Source organism: Kryptolebias marmoratus, linkage group LG1, assembly GCF_001649575.2.
Source record: "Kryptolebias marmoratus isolate JLee-2015 linkage group LG1, ASM164957v2, whole genome shotgun sequence".
Classification (NCBI taxonomy): Eukaryota; Metazoa; Chordata; class Actinopteri; order Cyprinodontiformes; family Rivulidae; genus Kryptolebias; species Kryptolebias marmoratus.
The window spans coordinates 2,200,378-2,221,062 of record NC_051430.1 but is presented as its reverse complement, the minus strand read 5'-3'; the positions used below and the strand labels follow the sequence as shown (position 1 = coordinate 2,221,062).

The following is a 20,685-nucleotide window of genomic DNA, read 5'->3' as shown; positions in this document are numbered from 1 at the left end:
TTCATTTGTTGTCATTTGTAATCATCAAAATTAAACGAAATAAACATTTGAAATATATGAGTTTGTATGTAATGTATGAATATAATATACAAGTTTCACTTTTTAAATGGAATTACTGAAATCAATCTACTTTTTCATGATATTCTAATTTTATAACCAGCACCTGTATATAAGGAAAAAAAACAGACAAAAGTAGTAAGAAGAAAAGCATTAAAAATAGAACTAATGAAACTCAGTCATTGCTTTTGAGCTTTGCTTCAACTGAATTATTAAAAGAAAACCTAATGACACTGGTCTTGACAAAAAGGATGGTACCATTAGAAAAGATTAAAACTAAATTGTCCACAGGGACATTTTAAACTAAGATGCATCCTGTAATCAGTATCACAGGTGTCTTCAATATTAAAATCAGTCAGTCTGCATATTTAAAGGGTGAGAAGTAGTCACTGTGCTGTTTGGCATCATAGTGTGTACCACACTGAACATGAACCACAGAATGCTAAGGACAGAGTTGTCTCAGGAGCTTAGAAAGAAAATTATTGACAACAAGTTAAAGGTAAAGGCTATAAGACCATCTCCAATTAGCCTGATGTTCCTGTGATTACAGCTGCACATAATATTCAGAAGTCTGATTTCCACAAGACAGTACCCAACTCCCTGGACATGGTCCCAAGAGTAAACTGATGACAAATTGAAGAGACAAATAATACAAATGGTAATCAAAGAACCCAAAACAACTTCCAAGGAGATCAGAGGTGAACTCCAAGTTCAAGGTACATCAGTGTTAGATCTCACTGTCACTGTTTCAGCCAAAGTGAAGCCAAATCAGACAACTGAGGAGGACACCAAGTTGAAAGAAAATCACAAAAAAGTAAAAAAAGGAATTTGCAAAGTGCATAATGACAAACCACAAAGCTTCTGGGAGAATGTCTTCTTGACAGATGAGACAAAACTGGAGCTTTTTGGCAACGTGCCCCATCAGCTCTATGTACATACTAAGAAAAGAACCCTGTCTCTACAGTGAAACATGGAGGAGGCTCGGTTCTGTTCTGGGGTTGCTTTGCTGCATCTGGCACAGGGTGCCCTGAATATGTTCAAGTTACAATGAAACCTCAAGACTATCAAGGCATTCTGAAGCATAATGTGTCAGAAAGTGTCAGAAAGCTTGGTCTCAGTCTCAAGTCATGGGGTCCAAAACACAGCTAAAAACACCAAGAATTCCTAGAACAAAACATTGGACCATTCTGAAGTGGCCTCTGAGCCCTGATCTAAATCCTGTTAAACATCTGTGGAAGGAGCTGAAACATGTAGTTTTCTGTCTCAAAAGTTATGCAACAAAATATTAAGTGAAAGGTACCATTTACCTTTTGTCAAGGCTAATTTCATTATTATTATATTTTAAAATAAAATCTGTTGAATCAAAGTTCAAACGCAGTGACCAAAATTAATTTGTTGGTTTTTAGTATTACTTTTTCTTTTTACACTTTTGTCAGTTTCAGGTTATTTCAGTGACCCTTTTCTTTAACAAAAGGGTGCAGACAAATTGTCCATGTCTGTGCATTCAAACTACAGGTTATAGCAGAAGAAAATATAAAATACACCAGTAACAGTTAGTACCTTTTAATACATGCAATGTTGTATGTCAACAGGTGGAAAAAGGCAATTTGGTGAAACAGACAACATGGACTGGAGTTTACAGGTGTCAGAAGATGTCTGACAGAAAAACTTCTCGTTGGACAGATGTATCATGTCTAAACAAAGAATCTTTTTACTATTTTTGAAGTAAGTGTGTAGCAGCAAACATGACTGAGGCACAGACTGCTTCAATCACAGCTCATTACTTAATGGAGAAGACGCCTAAAACAGCAAGCTGGGGGAGGGTTAGAAAGCTAGCTAATCTTTGTATTTTACAACAATAAGCTCCTGAATGGGAGTACAATTGGGCAGCAGAATTAGAAGAGGCCAGGCCCAGAACATCAGAGTAAGATTTCATGTTTCTGTTTAACAGGCCAAAGCACTGAAATAATACTTTAGCCTCTAGGTTCAACAACATCTCATAAGATATAAAGATATGAGCACATCCTATGTTTCCATGAAAGGACTACAACTACAACGATTTATGAGCCTTACGTAAGCCTGTACGGTGACATGCTTTTAAGAGCATGACAACACAAATCCTCCACACTACTGCGGACACTGACTCAGACTGGTGAAAAGCAGTGTTATTCCTTTTCATGGTAAGAGACAGAAAAGCTCAGCTGCTATTTTTACTGCATTCTTAACAAGTAGCAGCCCCTGAATATAAGTACGGCGAAAATTTGTTTCCGGAATCACTAACCACACAAAAGTTTAAATTTTTGCATTGCATTTGCTGCGTAAAAAGATAGAATATATGTTGCCTAATATTAGTTCTCAACACACAAAGGACTCAAGTTTGTTTTGCTCTTAAAAACTACAATACATTTACCACTTGAATAAAAACACAAACCAAGAACCATGATGATTTATTTACAAAGTGTGCAGCTTTTCTCACTGCAGTGTATACTTCTGAGCTTATCCAAAAACATTTCCAGAACCTCTTGATCTGAAAAAAAAAAAATGCAGATTTTTTTTTAGCATACATATAAACTGAGGTGACACCCAGCACATTTCTTCTGTTTTATTTAATTATATGAAAGAAATGTTTAAAGGTGATCTGAAATCAAATCTCAAAAAATTGACATTTCATGAATGTTATTTAGTCAAAAACATCCACACAACATTCCAGGGACCCATTTTTCTGACCTAGAACTTAAATAACTTGTTTTTAGCATTTTAGTCAATAATTTCCTAAGGGGGTGATTTGTGGAGTGGAGTTTTGGACCAAGAATGCCGCTACGGTTGTTTACTAGAGGAAATGGAAGAAGAAGCCTTTTTTGAACTCAATGAAATGCCAGAAGACTTCACGGGAGTAATGGATGTACAACCATCCCAGAATGAACCTGAACCGACAGGATGGATCTCTGGAGTCAGATGAAAACTTTTCAGATTCAGATTCAGATGATCACCAGGACTGTCATGGCCGACAAAACAACGTAACATAACAACCAAGTTGGAACATGGAACGGTGAGAAGTGATTACACCCGGATGTTGTCATAACATCAGCACACAACACTAAAAATCAACATAAAGACTGCAGGAGAGAGCTAACATTGCTAACTCGAAGCTAACCTAATGCTATCTCGTAAACAATGTGAGCGCGCTTCAGAGTAGCGTTTATGAACTCTCACACCAGAGTAAACTAATCAACAGCAGTTTCAGAATATGGCATTTGTTAATTCACACATGGATTGTCAATATTTTTCATCAATAACAAACTGCTCTGAATCACCAACTGATCTCAGGCTGTCGGCCTGTAAGCAGCTCAGACCTTTTATAACGGAGCTCAATCAGGTCACGTTTGAAGGAAAATTTTCTGTTTCTCGCCTCCTTCTCTGTGGTGATGTCCTCCTCTCCATTTGGCTTTCTTTTAAAATCAAAAATAGTTTGTAAAAGCTTTTGTTTTTTGGCGTGAAGCCAGTCCACCGCATTAATGAGGGTCGAAGCTCACAGTGCTCCTCTTTGAAGCAGTGGTGGGCCGTCAGGGCCAGCAAGGCCTTCTCTGCTGGCCTTACATAACCATAATTATGATAAAGGTTAATTTAATTTTTAATTTACTTTCCCTAGATATCTAAAAGTATTCATATTCTCTTCATGTCATATTATGCTCCTTCCAGTGCTGTTGTTTTTAGGTTAGAGTTTTTATCCAATCAGAATTCAGCTATTTTATGTTGTCAGAGGCTGTATGAAATCTGCCCGGGCCTTCAGAATCAACACTGTAAGAAATACGGTTGATAGACAGTTGCGATAGCCAATCAGATCACGAGGTGTGTCAGTAAGGCCCTCTAGCTGGCCTCACGTTGAATGTGACATTTACGCGTCCTGTGATTGGACATGGATACTTACTAGTTTGAGCCACGGCAGTGCTATGCAGATCAACAGAGTCACACCCGGGACTGTTAACGGTTAAAACCTTTTTTAACCTACAATGGCCGAAGGAGAGCAACACGTTGATTTGGTTGCTGATATACTGGCAAGGCTGTTTTCAAGACAAACTTTTCGAGAGAAGCTAGATCTCGTTAGAGGAGGACGGCGACCCCCAAGCTAGCTAACCTGTTCCAGAATGGATTTTGTGTTGAAATAAGTTGAATAAAAGGAGCTGCTGGCCGAGGCTGTTAGAAAATACAGCCATCTTTGCAACTGTTTCAGAAAAACTTGTAAAAGATAGTCAAATGGAGAAGAATTTGTGGAAGGAGACAGCACAATTATTGTGCATGGAGGAGACAACTCTCCCTAGCTGTGCTGGTCGTGAGGGTAGTAAGTCTTGGCTGGGCAGCAGAGGGACACGTTCCCTTCGTTTGCTCATTAATATTCACCATCTGTTGGAAACGGTGGCAGTCTCTTTGTGACAAATTTGCAAATCCCAAATGATATTTACTGTCTAAGTCTGTATAATAAAAATGTCTGGCTGTGGTCAGGGAAGCAAAAATCTGTACAGGGACAGAAGAGTAGAGAAGCCAGCGGGAAAAAAATCCAGCCTGGCGCTGTGGAGAGGGGCTTCCCAGGAGTTCTGCCTGCAGTTTATTGTTGAGTATAAAATGTCCATGTGGAAAAGATTGTCTCACAGCCAGATTTCTTCACTTCTCATGGAGTATAAATTCATATTAATGTCTTGAGAGTATCCACAACTCAGACTGTCAAAGACCTGTCAAAGCCTCATCACAGCTACAGTGTCAGCCAGAAATTTCATCCACATTAAACTCTGCTGTAATTTTAGGCTGAAGTGTTTGTAGCTATCAAAATTTTCTGTGGCTTTTTTTCTGACTGTGGTAAGATGCTTTCATTAGAAATCCGTATAAAAAAAAGTGTGATTTAAAAAGGAAGACAAGAAATTCTCAATTAAAGAAAAATTACAGTAAACTTGTTGTTACTGAAAGATTAAAATTCATATTTCATTATAAATATATTGACATAAGAAATCAGAAAAATATGACAACTTTTTTTATATATTTCAAGAAAATGTTAAAAAAAAGGTTGAGATTTTTCAGATTTTTGATCTTGGCCCCGTGTGTAAATGCATATGTAAACACAACTTTAACAAGAACTTAGAAGGTCATGGATAGTTATAGAACTGTTCTAATGTCTAAAAAGACTCATTAGAAATCAGACAAGCGTGATACCAGTCAGCTGAGTTTGTGGCAAAAGCTTTTTTCTTAAAAATAAATGAATAAATAAATTGTCATTCTTGTGGAGCCAGTGTTCTGTCCAGTCCCCTGACATGAGTGTGTCGCTACACCTCAAGTGATGACAGAAGACAAAGTGAGAAGTAAGGAAAATGTGCATTTATCACAAATATTAATAATATTAAACTATGTGTATTATCGAACATCACAAGTTTTTCTAACATCAAGCAGCCCTACTAAAAGGTGAGTCTATTTCCAGTAAAAAGTAAGAAAAAGGTTGTAGGTTTTCTTACTATTCTGAATTAAGTTTTGTTTTTAACTTTCTTTTTTTATTCCAGTGTTGTTTAGTTGTACTACACAATCTGATTTACTTGTGCAAGGCCCTAAACTAATATGTCTGCAGGGTGTATGTCAAAATATTTTTATCCAATATTAAATGTTATATACAAATGTTAACAGATTCAGGTGTGTGTTCTCATATTGATGAAATATTTAAAGTTTTCATCTTTCAATAAAACTAAAAGAAAAGAAAAAACTGTCATCTGTCCTTGTTCTCAATGTTTTTAACCATTATACAGTGCAAATTATATTTGCTAGTTGAATTATTATCTGCTTTATTACTTTCTGATTTTCAAAGCTTCCAGGCATTTCAGACCAGTTTTTATTTTTGTCATTATTGAACATAATTATCTATTTACTCATCTATTAGTCTTAGGATCATGTGCGAAAGATAAAACTCAGTAGGTGTTTTATGTCAAACTAGATGTCTAGATGCACTTTTAACCAAACCCGGAGAAAAAAAAAAGTCAAATAAAATGTGACATAAATTTCATTAAAGATGTGAATTATCTGTTCAGCACTAATATTTTTCATTCACTTTTGACCTATGGGTGAATTAGATACATGTAAGAAGGTACTGATGTGTTTCAAAGCTTTATTCTTCACCATATGAATCATCAGAGTTATTAAATCCTGCTGAGTTCTACCCCAATCCTCTTTTGGTTCCTTGATGCTTGCTGCATTTCTGACACCTCACATCTATGTAGGATGTGGCCAGCTCCATTGATGATTTTTGATCACTCAGAGGCAGCATAAAAATGGACGTGACTTTGCGGCTATTCCACAGAACTGTTTTGGAAAAGAGCCTACTAGCACATGACAACACAGTTTACTCTGTTTTTCTTTATTTGCATAGGGCTCTTTAATGGAAATGCAATGGGTGGAGTTTGCATGTTCTCCCTGTGCATATGTGGGTTTACTCTAGTTACTCCGGTTTCCTCCCACAGACCAAAAACATGCATGTTAGGTTAATTGATGACTCTAAAATTGTCCCTAGGTGTGAGTGAGAGTGTGAATGGTTGTTTGTCTCGTTTGTCTCTATGTGTCCCTGCGATGGACTTGCGACCTGTCCTGGGTGTCCCCCGCCTCTCGCACAGTGACTGCTGGAGATAGGCACCAGCTCCCCGCAACCCGGAATGGAGAAGTGGGTAAAGAAGATGGATGGATGGATGGATGGATGGATGGATGGATGGATGGATGGATGGATGGATGGATGGATGGATGGATGGATGGATGGATGGATGGATGGATGGATGGATGTGCAGTTCATTTTGATGACTTTTCCAAAGATTCCATTAGATTTGCTTTGCCAGTTATTGGAAACTTGGCTTGCCTATAGCAAGAATACAAACTGATCAGTTGTTTCTCAAATGCTAACAGTTGACTCCATAGGTTAATCAATCAATCATACGTACATATAATGATTACTTTCTGACAGTTTCACTAAAATCTTTTCAGTGGTTCATGAGATACTTAGCTAATAGACTTGTACAATACTCCTTTGCATTCCTATGAAGGCCCCAAAAATGTAATACTACTGAAATGCTAGTCTAAAAAGACGAGTCTTCAGCTGTTTCTTGAAAAGGTCCACTGAGTCTACAGAATAAACAGGGAAAGGCAGGGTATACTGGAGCATCAGGGCTACAACTGCAGTTTTCAGTCTGAATTAGGGGTTAGACAGTAGTTGCAAACTATCCAATGAAATCTTACCATGCCAAGTAAATCTCAACATTGGAGATTATGGCACTCATCTTACCAATGTTCCTGAACTGAAAGAAACAAGGAATAACATTCTTAACATATGGGTCAAACGAGAGATTACCATCAAAAGTCCCACCCCAGATTTTTTTATAGTAAGTTTAATGCCAAAAGGAGGTGAACCCAAATGGCCAGTAATCTCAGGGACCAGGTTTTCTGGGCTACAGATGAAAACTTTTGATTTTTTCCTCATTCAACTGGAGAAAGTTATCATTCAAGCAGGATTTATTAGATTCTATGCATGTCTGTGGGATGGATAGTGTAGAAATAGTCTAAGGTTTAAAGGTAATTAAAAGCTAAATATCATCAGTATAATAGTGATAAGAGATGCCATGAAAAGATGATAAGGAAGCAGATAAAATGTTAATAAAATGGGTCTGAGAACAGAAACTTGTGAAACACAATGCTGAAAATTAACAGATGCTGATTTAAAATTAGATATTTCTAAAAAAAAGGTCAATAAGAAGCAAACCAATTCAAAGCTGTACCCAAAATGCCCGGCCAACGTTTCAGTGTCTGAAGCAACACCAAGTGATCCACAATATCAAAGGCTGATGTTACATTTAGACCCTCCTGCATCTCTGCACATCAACAAGTCATCAGTCACTCTGGGGAGAACACACTCAGTAGAATGAGTGCTTTAAAAATTTGGAAGATATTAAATTCCTCAAGAGGAACCCTAAGCTGTTGTGCAACCACCTTTTCAAGAATTTGGAAATGGATGGCTTTAAGAGGGGCATGGAACTGCTAAGAGCTGATGAAACTGAGGTGGGTGGTTTGAGAAGAGGGCAAAAAGGAGCATTTTCAAAAAAATTTTAATGGTTAAAATGGAAGGACCCATAATATGGAATACGGCTTCAGACAGTGATGATGGAATAATATGTAAAGCACCTAATGCAGGAGTCATCCGATCAACTAATTTGGAGAGAGGACTGAAGAAAAACAAAGTTGAACCTGTGAAGAATGGTGAAATAGTTTGGGGGCATGAGAGGCAAGGATGTTGAAGGAAAAATACTGTTTCTTACAAAACCCATAGTTATGAAGGGAAAAGTGCAAACAAGAACCCATTTCCACAGAAGCAAGACATATTTTTGGCTTTAAAAATTTAAAAGATAAATATTTACTCTTCCTTTAGGTAAACCATTTTTTACACGGTTTTAAGAACCTGCTAACATTTAGCTTTTGAGTGCAAAACAAACACCCACACAGGTCAAAACATTGTCTTTTGCCTTTTGGTGGTGGCCAATAACAAATGTTGACAAAATGTAAAATAAATGAATTAAAAAAGGTGGAAAACATCAGCCTGACCTGTCACAGACAGGGTGTACTGCACCATACGAGTCGCAGGAGCAGGGCAGACAGTCGCTGGTGCCGTTGGTAAAATATTCCTTCTCACACTCGTCACACTGCAGGCCGCTGTAGCCCAACAGACACGAACACTGACCGGTGGTCTGGTCACACTCGTCTGGATCCCCAATCCCCTCACTGCCGCTGCTGCAGTTACACAAGCTCTCTGGGTGAGGGGGCACATGGGGGTCAGACATGACAGGAAGCACAAAAAAAAGGACATCAGAAAAACAAAAAATGGGTTTTCATTTTATTGTGAAAAAACGGTTTCTCTATTGCCCCTAAAGAGCAAGATCAGAATCAAAGTTAATTTCCTGACAAATATTGGACAGCTTCAGCTTCAAACGAGCAGAGTTTTGTTTTGGACTTCTTAAGTATGCCAATAAATAAGCATTAAAGCACTCTTCTTACTAATCTGATCAAAGTTTTTGTCCTGTACGTTGCTGTCCAGCTTTGAAATAAACATGCAAATTATACAGCAAAACATGCGGCTCAATCAGACATGTGTTATGGCTTTTAGTTGCAGTATTTTTCATGTTGTAGACTAAATTCAAAACAGCTGCAAGAAGAAAACAGTAATGGAGATCAAAACACATGAGAAACACATGAGAAATCCCAGCCCTCTTTGGAGCTCTGGATCAGACAGACATCACAGTAAAAATATCATTCAAAGTTGAAATGGCTCAATTTGGACTTTACATGTCTGAACTGTCATTTAATATTTTTTACGGTTTTTACACAATCGCATTTCAAGTTAAATGATTTCCATGGTGACCATAATAACCCATTGGCAGCAGCTTTAATGTTTTTATTTGATCTTGGTTCTCTTTACACTTCTTTAACAGTTTAATCATCACATTTTTTTGGCCTAGAATCGGTGGACTTTCATATGGACAAGAAGAGACTTTTGCACAAGTTCTATTTGCATGTTTGTGTTGCAGTCTACTTCCAAACAGCCGGTTGTTTGGAAGTAGACTGCAGTATATCTCTTTTTCAAACAGCAAACATCACAACATGTTGGGACAGTAAGAATATTTCAAAAGCTGACAATTAAGTGCGCTCTTTCACACTAACAAAGAAGCTGAAATGTCTATATAACTAACGTTATTCATTCATATCTTAATCCACGCTGTTGCAACAGTAACTGAGTGCCGCGCCCCTATGTTATCTCCTTTGTGTGGCTGATGGAAACATTAAATAGGGAAGTTATCTTTCTGCCACAAACCTGTTCAGCCCAACAGTACACAGGTCTGTCTCTGAACGGTTTCTAACTACATTGTTTAATATTGATCTTATCAGTCACACCAAGACAGGAAAAATTCTCACAAAAATGCACAGAGTGTGACCAGAAACCGAAATGTTTGGAGTCATTATCAGCTCATGGGAGACGCAAAGTGATTTCACACTGCTCAATCCAGATAATAAAAAGGGGACATTTTATATCAGAAAGTGCTTCTATATTATCTGATCTACACATAGAACATTGACTTAGATAGATTAATAGATTTAAAACAGTATATTTTTTTAATCTCATATAGAGTTGGGTTAGTTAAAAACAAAAATACTAAGCCTGAATGCTACTGCCCTGCACAGAAAGGAATTATGCTCTTGCAAAATGACACATTTGATCAAACCAGGAGATATGATGTCAGGCATGTGATGATGACCCTGCAGAGCACAGAGTGGCAATCTATTATTTATCTGATGTCAGGTTAGGTGTGGCAACTGAAGGCGCCTTTATTTGCCTTCCTTCTGTGCTCAGCAGTCAGACAGGGAAGCTGACGTTAGAAAAATCTAGAAAATGTCTGAAGAAAATTTAGGAGTGCCGATGATGCTACGTCACAAAAGTCCAACATAACTTTGTAAGAATCTGAACTGGAAAAAGCTTACGGTTTGATGTAACTGTATACAAAACATAAAGAAAAATGTGTCTGTCACTCCCTGACTGCGGAGAAGCAAACAAAAACAGACTGAAAATAAGATATAAACAGTCACTGTGTGAAAACAGTAAGTCACGTGTTTAAATTCTGGAACCATGAGCTGCAGAAGACTGATGTTTTTTTGTTTCAGTGTTTTATAAAAAAAAAAAACCTTTCACTTCCCATTTTGAAGAAAACACTGAAAGCCAAAACAAATGCATCTATGGAAGCTTGCCTGTGTGGCCTGCATTCTGGGGAGATTTGAGAGAAAAACACACTTATACCAGCGAGAGGCACACTGGTTGATAGACAATGAAAACACCTAAGTTTAGATGTATAAATTGTATATGTAGCTAAATAGTTGTAGAAGTAAGAAGAGATCGTTTGAAAAACTGTAAACGTTTTAGACAGCTCAAATATTAATGTGACATCAACTGTCAGATGAATATTTCATGGAAAAATCAAAATAAAACTTAATCTGTGATTGTGCAAAAACCATCATAGATCTTAAAATGGCAGTTCAGATGTGTAAAGTCCAACTGGTGGGATCTGTTTAAACTTTGAATGATGTCTGTCTGAGCTACAGAGCTCTAAGGAGGACTGGCTTTATTCATCTCACTGATCTCCACAATTTTTTTTCTTTTTTTAATTTTCTCTACTTTGTGTGACATACCACTACTAAAAGTAACAACACACTATTTCTGACTGAACCACACGTCTTGGTGCAATACATTGCATGTTTTATTTTATAGCTGGACAATGAGATACAAGACAAAGGTTTTGAACAAAATAATAATAATGGGAGTGCTTCAATGCTTATGTACTGGCACTCTTTAATAAAGAAAATTTGTTGTTTTAATGGGTTACCATTCCAGATTATTTTTAAGTTGTATGTAAATGAGACAGCATTGCAGTTATGCAAGTCTGTAGAATTAGAGCCTGTGCACTGTCACCTCTGATCCTGCCTCAAAATGTGAGATCCAGTGACTGAGTCTCATTCAGGACAGTCACACTGCTGTTCATTCTTAAAACACAGCTTCCTCCAGGTGTGATACAGCTCCTGTGGGGAATTCTAAAAGTTGCTACAGATTGGACTAGGTGTAGGGATGAGCGGGGAGGGAGGAACTGAGGCAGACTTCCTCTTCCTCCCGTCTTTCTGACAACAACCCCTCTCAGAACAAAGCCACAGATTGTTTTAATGGAAGCATTTAATGCACTTTAGATTTCTGCTCTGAGCATGTTAGCAGCTTTCAGACAGACCCAATAAAACAAAAAGGAAGAGGAACATGTGAAAACAGCCTCTGCCCTGCACTAAAAATGAAGAGGGAAGCAGGGCGTGGACCCAGGTGACACTTTGTTGACATAATCATGTGGCTGCCCTTTACACTGGAACAATGGGAGCGGAAAAACTGATATAAATAGACCAAATTAAAATATAACATATGCCCTTCCATGATTGAGCAAATTTTATTTTATTTCAGTGTTTAAATGAGTCCCTGTAAATCAAACTAACAGAATGACAAAGAATCAGCTAAACACAAAACCACCAAGCTCTGTTTTTTATACACTACTGACGTAACAAGTGGGTGGAATAATCTACAACTGTATTATTCATCTGAATTTAAAGTAAAAGGCCCAATACTGCTTCTCCTCTTAAACCAGTATCTCACTTGGCTGTGACTAAAGAGGACAAGTTGCTGACTCAAAATTGTGAGAAAATAGATGAATTTTCTGCTGCAGTCTCACTGAATTCTAAGTGTTTGCAGCCATGTTTCACATAGCCAATTTTTGAAAATCATGGCATATTTCCGCGCGTACAACTAGTAAAACTGTGGTCTAGACTGTGCACACTATTTTCTTCCACACCTTCGCCTACATCACACCCTGGCAGCCGCCCTCACATTTAAGATTTAATCTCCAGGTACTCCGGTTTCCTCCCACAGACCAAAAACATGCATGTTAGGTTAATTGTAACTATAAAAAATGCCCCTAGGTGTAAGTTAGAGCGTGAATAGTTTGTCTCGTTTGTCTCCATGTGTCCCTGTGACAGACTTGCGACCTGTCCAGGGCGTCTCCGCCTCTCGCGCAGTGACTGCTGCAGAAAATGGATGGACTGCAAGCCTTTGCAACTCATCATGCAAGGAAATTTGGAACTCCCGCAAACATTTTGAGACATTCTGTAGGCTCCCTTACAAATGCTTGATGTTTGATAACTAGTCTTAAACAGCCACAGCCCAGTGAGATACGGGCTTTAGTCCTAGGTGAAGTGGCCTTTTCTTATGTGAAACAAGCAGTGGGTGATTGTCTGGGGACATCTGAATGGCTGAGAGACCACAAGGCATCTGCAAAATTGTAGCACAGGGCCAAAAAGTGGGGAATGGGATCGGGCACAAATAGTAAATGCCTTTCTTGCCAACCAGGCTACTCAAAGTGCTTTACATCACAATCTGCCCTCATTTATCCATCCACACACATCTCTACTTCATCTACATCTATACAACACTAATCTGAATAAATCATTCTATAGAGTCTAATCAGTGCTTTAAATCACATTCATACACTAATGGGTCACATCGGAGGCAATGAGGGGTTCAGTGTCTTATCCAGGGACACTGCTGCCAGGAATCAGACCTCCGACTTTCTCGTTGGAGAATGACTGCTCTAACCACTGAGCCACAGCAGCTGCCTAATATTCATATTCCACCTGTAAAAATAAATAAATAAATGGACAAACTATGAAACTGGGATTGGGCCAAAGAATGCTAAGGCCAACAAAGATGCCATCAGAATACAACAACATTATCTTTGTTGTACTGCAACTACTTCAGCATATTTAACCATTCATATATCAAGACATTCGGCTTATTTGGGGCATCAAGGCTAGGACTTTGGATCTTGAAACTTGTTTCTTCTTTTAAATATTTAACTTTATTCAGATTTTTTTTCCTTATTGAAATAAAGTGAGAAATGAATTCCTTAAAAAAGTATTGCTTCATAAAATCTACTTTAGCATACTTGCCTCGTTTGAGCTTTTAGCTACCGTTTTGCTGAAATTTAGCTTTTATTTAGCTAATTTTAGCTTTCAGATATTATTTTGCTAGTTTTTGCTTCTAGGTATTGTTTCAATGGTTTGAAATACTGTTGAGCTAATTTTAGATTCAAGCTACAATATTCTTTTGCTGGTCTTAGCTTTTCTTCTGCTAGTTTTAGCTTTTATATAGAAAATTTAAGTTTTTAAATTATTGTTCCAATATTTTTAGCTTTTAGCTATTGTTCTGCAATATTTGGCTTTTAACTAATGTTAGGCTGGGTATGGCTTTTACTTACTGCTTTGCTGTTCTTAACTTTTAGCTTATGCTATCCTAATTTTAGCTTTTAATCTGCTCATTTTATTGCTAACAACTCTTTTTCAGCAGCATTCACATTGCTTTTTACAGAAAACACCTTCTCTTTAGTAATATTTATTTTGTTTTCACTAAAAAACTAAAGGCCATCTGGACATCTTTGAAGGGATGTTTGACCAATTTAGGGTGGTGTTCAGTGGAAATGTTATGCAGACACCAGTTACTTAATACCTCAGCTGTTGTCAATAGCTCTTTAAACAAGCTCAATTTAAAGAAATAGGATTGAGTTTTGGCCGGACTGATGAGCTAATGGCTAGTCTGATTGCACCTCAGACTAAAGTAGATCTCTGCCATCTTATAACTTTAATCTCAGAAATTTCTTAGCAGTTCATGTGGACACTATTTCATGTCATTCATACCTCCAATAGTTTTTCATTTCATGACTGATTACATAGAATGTTGTGGTTATTTGCAAACAAATAGCAGCAGCAGCACCTTGCTTTAGCACTTCCCATACAGCCTGGGGCACTTCAGGCAGGAAGATTTATAAGAACGCAAGAACGTTTATAAAATAAAGTTTGCATGAAGCACCATAAAATTTTGAAAACTGGAGTTTTCTTTTAAGACAGACGAACATAAAATTTTATCTAAATAACTATTTAATGTGAAGTTTAAGATGTTCACATGAACTGTTGTGAAATTATAGAAACAGGAGTACAACGATTCACTTTGGTGTTAACTGCGTTAAGACTAGTCATTAGCTCATCCGTCCTGTCAGACTCTTCCTCCTGAGGCTATTCAAAGAGCTATCTACAACAGGTAAGATAGTAACTGCTCATTGCATTTCCACAAAACCTCACTTGAAACTGGTCGAAATGTCTTTTTAAGTACCTGTTTATCATGAGTCCATTCAGAACTCTGATCCTGCTTTTATTCTCTAAAAGTATATTTTTGACCTATCCTCTGGCTAATGATAAGCATAACTCACCAAATACAGTCAAATAAAACAGATTATTTCTCATCATCTTATAATGAGAAATAACAAATTTATGACCATTTTGGTTAAACCTTGTAAAAGACATTATGCACAATCTTATGCATTATTACAAAACCTCATGTGATTGAGGATGGCTCTTAGCTACTACCACACCAAATCTGAGGTAAAACTGACTGAGGTATAGTCCTTTTGTGTAGGCTAAAGCTGATTAGCTGTGGCAGCCATCTTAAATTACACCAACTCCAAAAGATAATCAGCTGTAGAGGTACATCAAATAATTATTTTCTCAGAGTTTCTCTAAAATGCATCTGGTGGTTCATGAGATATTTTGCTAACAGACAAACAAGACTTATGCGAAAAGTTACTGGCCAGGTTTAAAGCAGAAATATTGTACTATGTATAGTGCTTTGAGTATGTGGTGCAGATGTTGCACAGTTATTACCACACCAAAATTTCGGTCAATAAACTATCTGTTTTTGCATTTCCTGAATTCAGTTAGCAGTGGCAGCCATCTTGAATTTGACTAGACAAATTGGGATTACACAAAAATAATGAGTTGGAGATGTACGTCTTCTGATTATTTTCTAAAGATTTGATTAAAATATATCCAGTAGTACATGAGATATTTTGCTAACAGGTGAAGTTGATGTAGTTAATGGTTTTAGACCCATTAACTACGTCACAATCAGTTAGGGCTCAGAGTATGCATTGGGAATGACTCGCAGCTACTACCACATCACATTTTAGTCAAGTACATGTAAAACTGACAGAGTTGTCGGCATTTTCAGGTTGTCTAACATGAGCTGACTGTAGCAGCCATCCTGAAATGGGTTGACACCAAACGCTGATCAGCAGTTATTACTTTCTGAGTGTTTCATTAAAATTCATCCAGGGGTTCATGAGACAAATGCACGCCCACACACACAAACTGGGGCAAAAACATGATTGCCTTTCGCCTTGAATAAATACTGGACTCTCTGATGTGAAAGCCGAACATCAGAACATCAGACCCGGCAGTCTGGACTCTAGACTTTCCTGCTCAGGTTTGGGGCCACTGGAGCAGGTAAAAAGAGTGGGGAGCTCTGATGTCTCCTTCTGTGCTTCACTGACATTAGAGAAACCATTTTGGGTGAGAAGCCTGAACCTGACAAGAGAACAACACTACCACATGGATGTGTGTGAAGTGTGAAAAGGGAGGACTCATTCATGCCTTTGGCCATTTTGGAGGTTTTGAATATGCCCCAGCAACGGGGTGGGTCACATGGTGTGTCTGAGCATTATGAGGGCTGTGTGGATTCTATAAGGTTTGAAGAAATTTACCGATCATAAATCAGCCCTACCCACCACAGCTCCCCCTCCAGCCCACTCTTACATCCTGTGATAATAAGGCCTGCAGATTAAAGGAGGGCTGACATGATCCAAACACTGCAGATGTAATATTTATGATGTCCTGATTATTTAAAGGGGTGCAATGACAGTGCGGAGACTGGGGGTCTGCCCATTGTTTCCATCCGTTTTTGTGTGTTCTTTTTCAGTCGCTCTCTGCGACAAAATCCAGCCGCTTATCTTAGAAATAGACGCACTAATGATTGTATAAGCAACAATGATAATTAAGAAAAGATTTTTAATTTCTTGCACCTCACAGGAGATTTCTCACCTTGCTGCTCCACTGATGTCTCGGTTGTAGCATCTGCAGCCCAGGCGTCGTTGGCTGTGCGCTGGGAGACCATGGACACCATCATGGTCTGCAGCATCTTCTCCGGGGTGAAAACCTGAGCATCGGCGGACCGTTTGCGGAGGCCCATCAGCCTGGAGCTCGGTGCCGGCAATTGCTCCTTTTTAGCGGCTGAGATTATCCCGGCGTCAGGGACGGTGCTGCTTGTCGGCTCCGTTGTTGGAGGCTGAAAGGTGGTTGCAATTTTAGTGGTCGTCGGGTGGGGTGAAACAATGACAGGCCCGAGGAGGGACCTGCTGCTCTCCGGTAAAATACGAGGCGTGTCGGTGTGGAAGGTCTCCCAGGTGTCTGAGGCTGAGCCGGGCTTCCTGGTGGTGCTAGGCGACGCATCGTAAGGGCTGATGCGAGGTGAAGAGTCCGAAAATCCAATATGTCCGTACAAAATAAGCAGCAGAGCTGAAGATATGTACATCATTAAGGACGTTAAGCTCATATTCGGTTTCAGCTCTCCATGTAAGCCCCGGTAATGGTCTCTCTCAGACCTTTCCCTGAATGAACGCGTACTCCACCATTGATGTCCCCCGCGGCGGTGTACGCTGCTGCCGCTTCTTACAGTATTAGCAACCACAGTCAACACTTCATCTTCAGCGCAATCTACCTCAGAAGTGACTGACAGGTTCGACAGCCAATGGGAATGCTTCGGAGTGCTCGTCCGCTCTCTGATTGGATAATGGTTGTACCATTAGCCTAAGATGTCAACTGTCCCTTCTCTACTGTAAATGCTCAAAATTTAAATACTCTCATTCATAAAATTAACACTTTATGTTTCATTGCCCGCCGCCGGAGTCGATAATGTTTTACTCATGTATGTGCTCGTGTGTTTGTTTGTTTGTTAGCAAATTATCTCATAAATTACTACACAGATTTTAATGAAACTCATTGGATGATCATCTAAAACTGATTAACTTTAGAGTCAGTCCCATTAAAGATGGCCACCAAAGCTAAGCGACCTTAGAAAATACAAGAATGATGATAATTCAGCCAGTTTTGCAGATCTTAAGATACAATTTGGTGTGGTAGTAGCTGAGCATTATCCTCAACACATGCTCAAAGTGCTCCACATTGCATAATATTTTTGCCTATATCTGTTCGTGTCAACTGTTCCATTTAGCAAGATATCTCATAAATCACAGGACGGATTTTATTAAAACTCATAGAAAATTACCCCTGGGTATGCACCAATAACTGATCATTTTTAAAGTCAACCCAATTCAAGATAGCAGCCGCTGCCAATTGACTTTAGGAAACACAGGAATGGGTATAACTCAGCACTGATTTTTTTTTAAATATGGTGTGTTCAATTAGATTACAAATCATATTTTTGCTTTTAAAGTCATATTTGTACAAGTAGCTCAGGTATGATCCTTCATATTGTCGTGAAAATGCCATGTGCTGCTTGTTTTAGTGCTACTTTTGGTTGTTCCTCCTGTTTGAGCTCATTTAGCAAGCTTTAATGGATTCAGTTTCATTTTTAACTCATTGTTGGAATGAGTATGAATCTTAACAATTGACTATTTTACATTTAATTATCAAAGAAGTTAGCTAGGTCAGATTCTCTTCTTTTAAATACTCCAGTACAAATTTTCACCCATATATATTTTTTCTGTCAGCTGTTACTGCAAGCACTTACTAAATAAATCTGAAGTGAGAGTTAATCATTTAGCCATCAAATTAATGCACAATTAACATGCCCTGAATTTACTCTCTTGGGAGTCTCAATATTTAAAAAGTTTATACTCCCATGGCAGAAAGAGTTGTGAATATATTGTCTCCCAGTGGTCTTTAGGTGGAATTACAATTAAATGCAGTTTAAATGAAAACAGTGGGGTCGACTGTATCCCCAAAATGTTTAAAAGACCTACACACGGGGTTCTATAGCACCTCTGATCATATATCCTCAGCTTTGTTTCCTATATTTGCCACCCACTGCTGAAAGGCGAAGGCGGTTTATCATGTTTTTGGCTGTGTCTGTGTGTTTGTCGTTTGTTTGTCTGGTCTGTAAGCAAAATACTTCATAAATTACTGAACTGATTTAAATAAAACTTACACAGAGTACTCAATGGATGTATATCTACAACTGATTAGCTTTTGGAGTCAACCTGATTCAAGATGGCTACCACAGCTAATCAATCTTAGGAACTTTTTAATCTGACCACCCAGTATCAACAGAGGCAAAGATTCTAAGGGAAAACAGTCTTTATGAAATCTATCTAAAAGTATAAAATTTTAAGAGCTACAATAAAAAATGTCCTTGCACATCAAGTAAAAGGTAAAAGGCGACACAGTCACTGTTCTGATCCAAACAAATAGTAAAGGCCTGAGGTCCACTGAGCCACAAGTATCTTCAGTTCATTGGCTGGCTTGTGAATAGTTGTAGATAAGCCATGATAGTTACTGTGAAAAAGGTTGGCAGCTCCTTTAACTTTAGCAGTCTGGCTAGGTTAGTGGTACCTCTTTCCAGACCTGGTCTGGACACAGAGAACACAAGGAGAAAGTCGCTGTTCCAAGTTATCTCACTCTTCAGTCTTTGGGGGGGGGGGGTCTTATCAGAAGACAATGATGCTCACTCTCTCCAGTGACCAAGGGGGTCCTCGAGGACATCTCTCTCTCTCTCCAGTGTCCAAGCTAGTGTCCAACCTTAGTGAAGTACAGGTGTATTTATTTGATGATGAAGAGAACAAAAAGAGTGGTAAGAGGAGCAGGAGGAATGTCCAGAGCCTGATGGAATAGTCAACCCTTGTCTTAGAACTAAATCAGCCTTGAACTGCCAAGTTTTTTGGGTTTGGAATCCAAACTATAGTCCAAACGTAGAAGTGGTCAGCTGAGGGAGACAAAAAAAAATTCTGATAACATTAAAAACATTAAAGAGTGTTTCTCAAATCTTTTATGTTCCCTAAGATCCAAGCCATGATCCAGGCCTGAAGAGAAGGAACTGGAGGACCTTAGTGATGAAAGGTCAGTAGGACAGGGGGTACTGGTTCCTTCCTTTTAATCTTACCTGTAGTCATCTGCTTAAACCAAAATACTTTCTCTGTTCAATCTCTTGTGGACTCCAGAGCTGAACAAAATTTAATTGTTGATAAAGTTATGAAACTATTAGGAATTAAGACTGTATTGTTGCCATCTCTACAGACAGTCTCTTCTTGGAATGAAAATATCCTGAAAAACATCGCTCTCTGCTCCAAACATTTTTTTTTCTCATTTCTGGAAATCATCACGAGCTGGGTAAGTTTTCTGTTCGTCACCTCACTCACGTATTGTCCTGTGCATTTCCCTGGTTATCTAGATATAACCCCTGGATAAATTAATCAGAAAAAAGAATTGCTTGTCTAACTGTTTAGGCTCTGCTTTACCTCCTTGTTTCCCCAACTAAGCTTGCAGATGATGTTCAGCCTGATCTCTACGTTATTTCCTCTGTTTATCGTGTTCTCCTACCAGTTTTCAGCAGGAAAGAGCTCTCGCTCTACCACCTTTCCACCCTATGACTGTGCTTGTGACCTTCTAGCAGGAGCTCCTCTGCCCAACAGCTGTCTGTATAATCTTTCTGGACCTGAGAAGAAAGCGATGAACAATTGTGACTGCCTGGCTTCACATCAGACCCTCTAAATTTTAATTTGGAGCAGGTTTCTTTTTTGTAGAGAGAAAAAACAAAAAACTTTATCCTTGTATAGATAACAATCAACTAACCCAAATAACTAAAGAATAAATATCCCCTCACTCTTCAGTTCTGTCTTTGAGCAGTCACATTAAGCCAAGATTTTCTTCAAGCCTGAGCTACAAAACACTTGACCACTTGGTCCATATTAGGAAGTGGAGGCCAGCATTCAGTAGCCCTCATAGACATTCCAAATACCTTATGATGCCTTCTGGACTTATTAGCACTCCATCGGTTTTCCAAGCACTGGTAAACGATGTGTTATGAGATTTCCTTAATCTGATTGTTTTTGTCTGTCTAGATGATGTCCTGCGTAGCACAGCAGAGCA

At 38.6% G+C, this 20,685-nt stretch overlaps 1 protein-coding gene across 1 annotated transcript in view; it reads right to left on the bottom strand.

The window, feature by feature from the left end:
• LOC108245787 (multiple epidermal growth factor-like domains protein 9) overlaps nt 1–17,285 on the bottom strand; it is a 56,200-nt gene extending 38,915 nt beyond the window's left edge. The window contains exons 1-2 of the mRNA XM_017432977.2: nt 16,624–17,285; nt 8,668–8,872 (exon numbers count right to left, since the gene is read on the bottom strand). Coding sequence (XP_017288466.1) covers nt 8,668–8,872; nt 16,624–17,134 — 716 coding nt within the window. The 5' untranslated portion in view covers nt 17,135–17,285. The remainder of the gene's footprint in view (nt 1–8,667; nt 8,873–16,623) is intronic.
• Nucleotides 17,286–20,685: the final 3,400 nt, after the last annotated feature.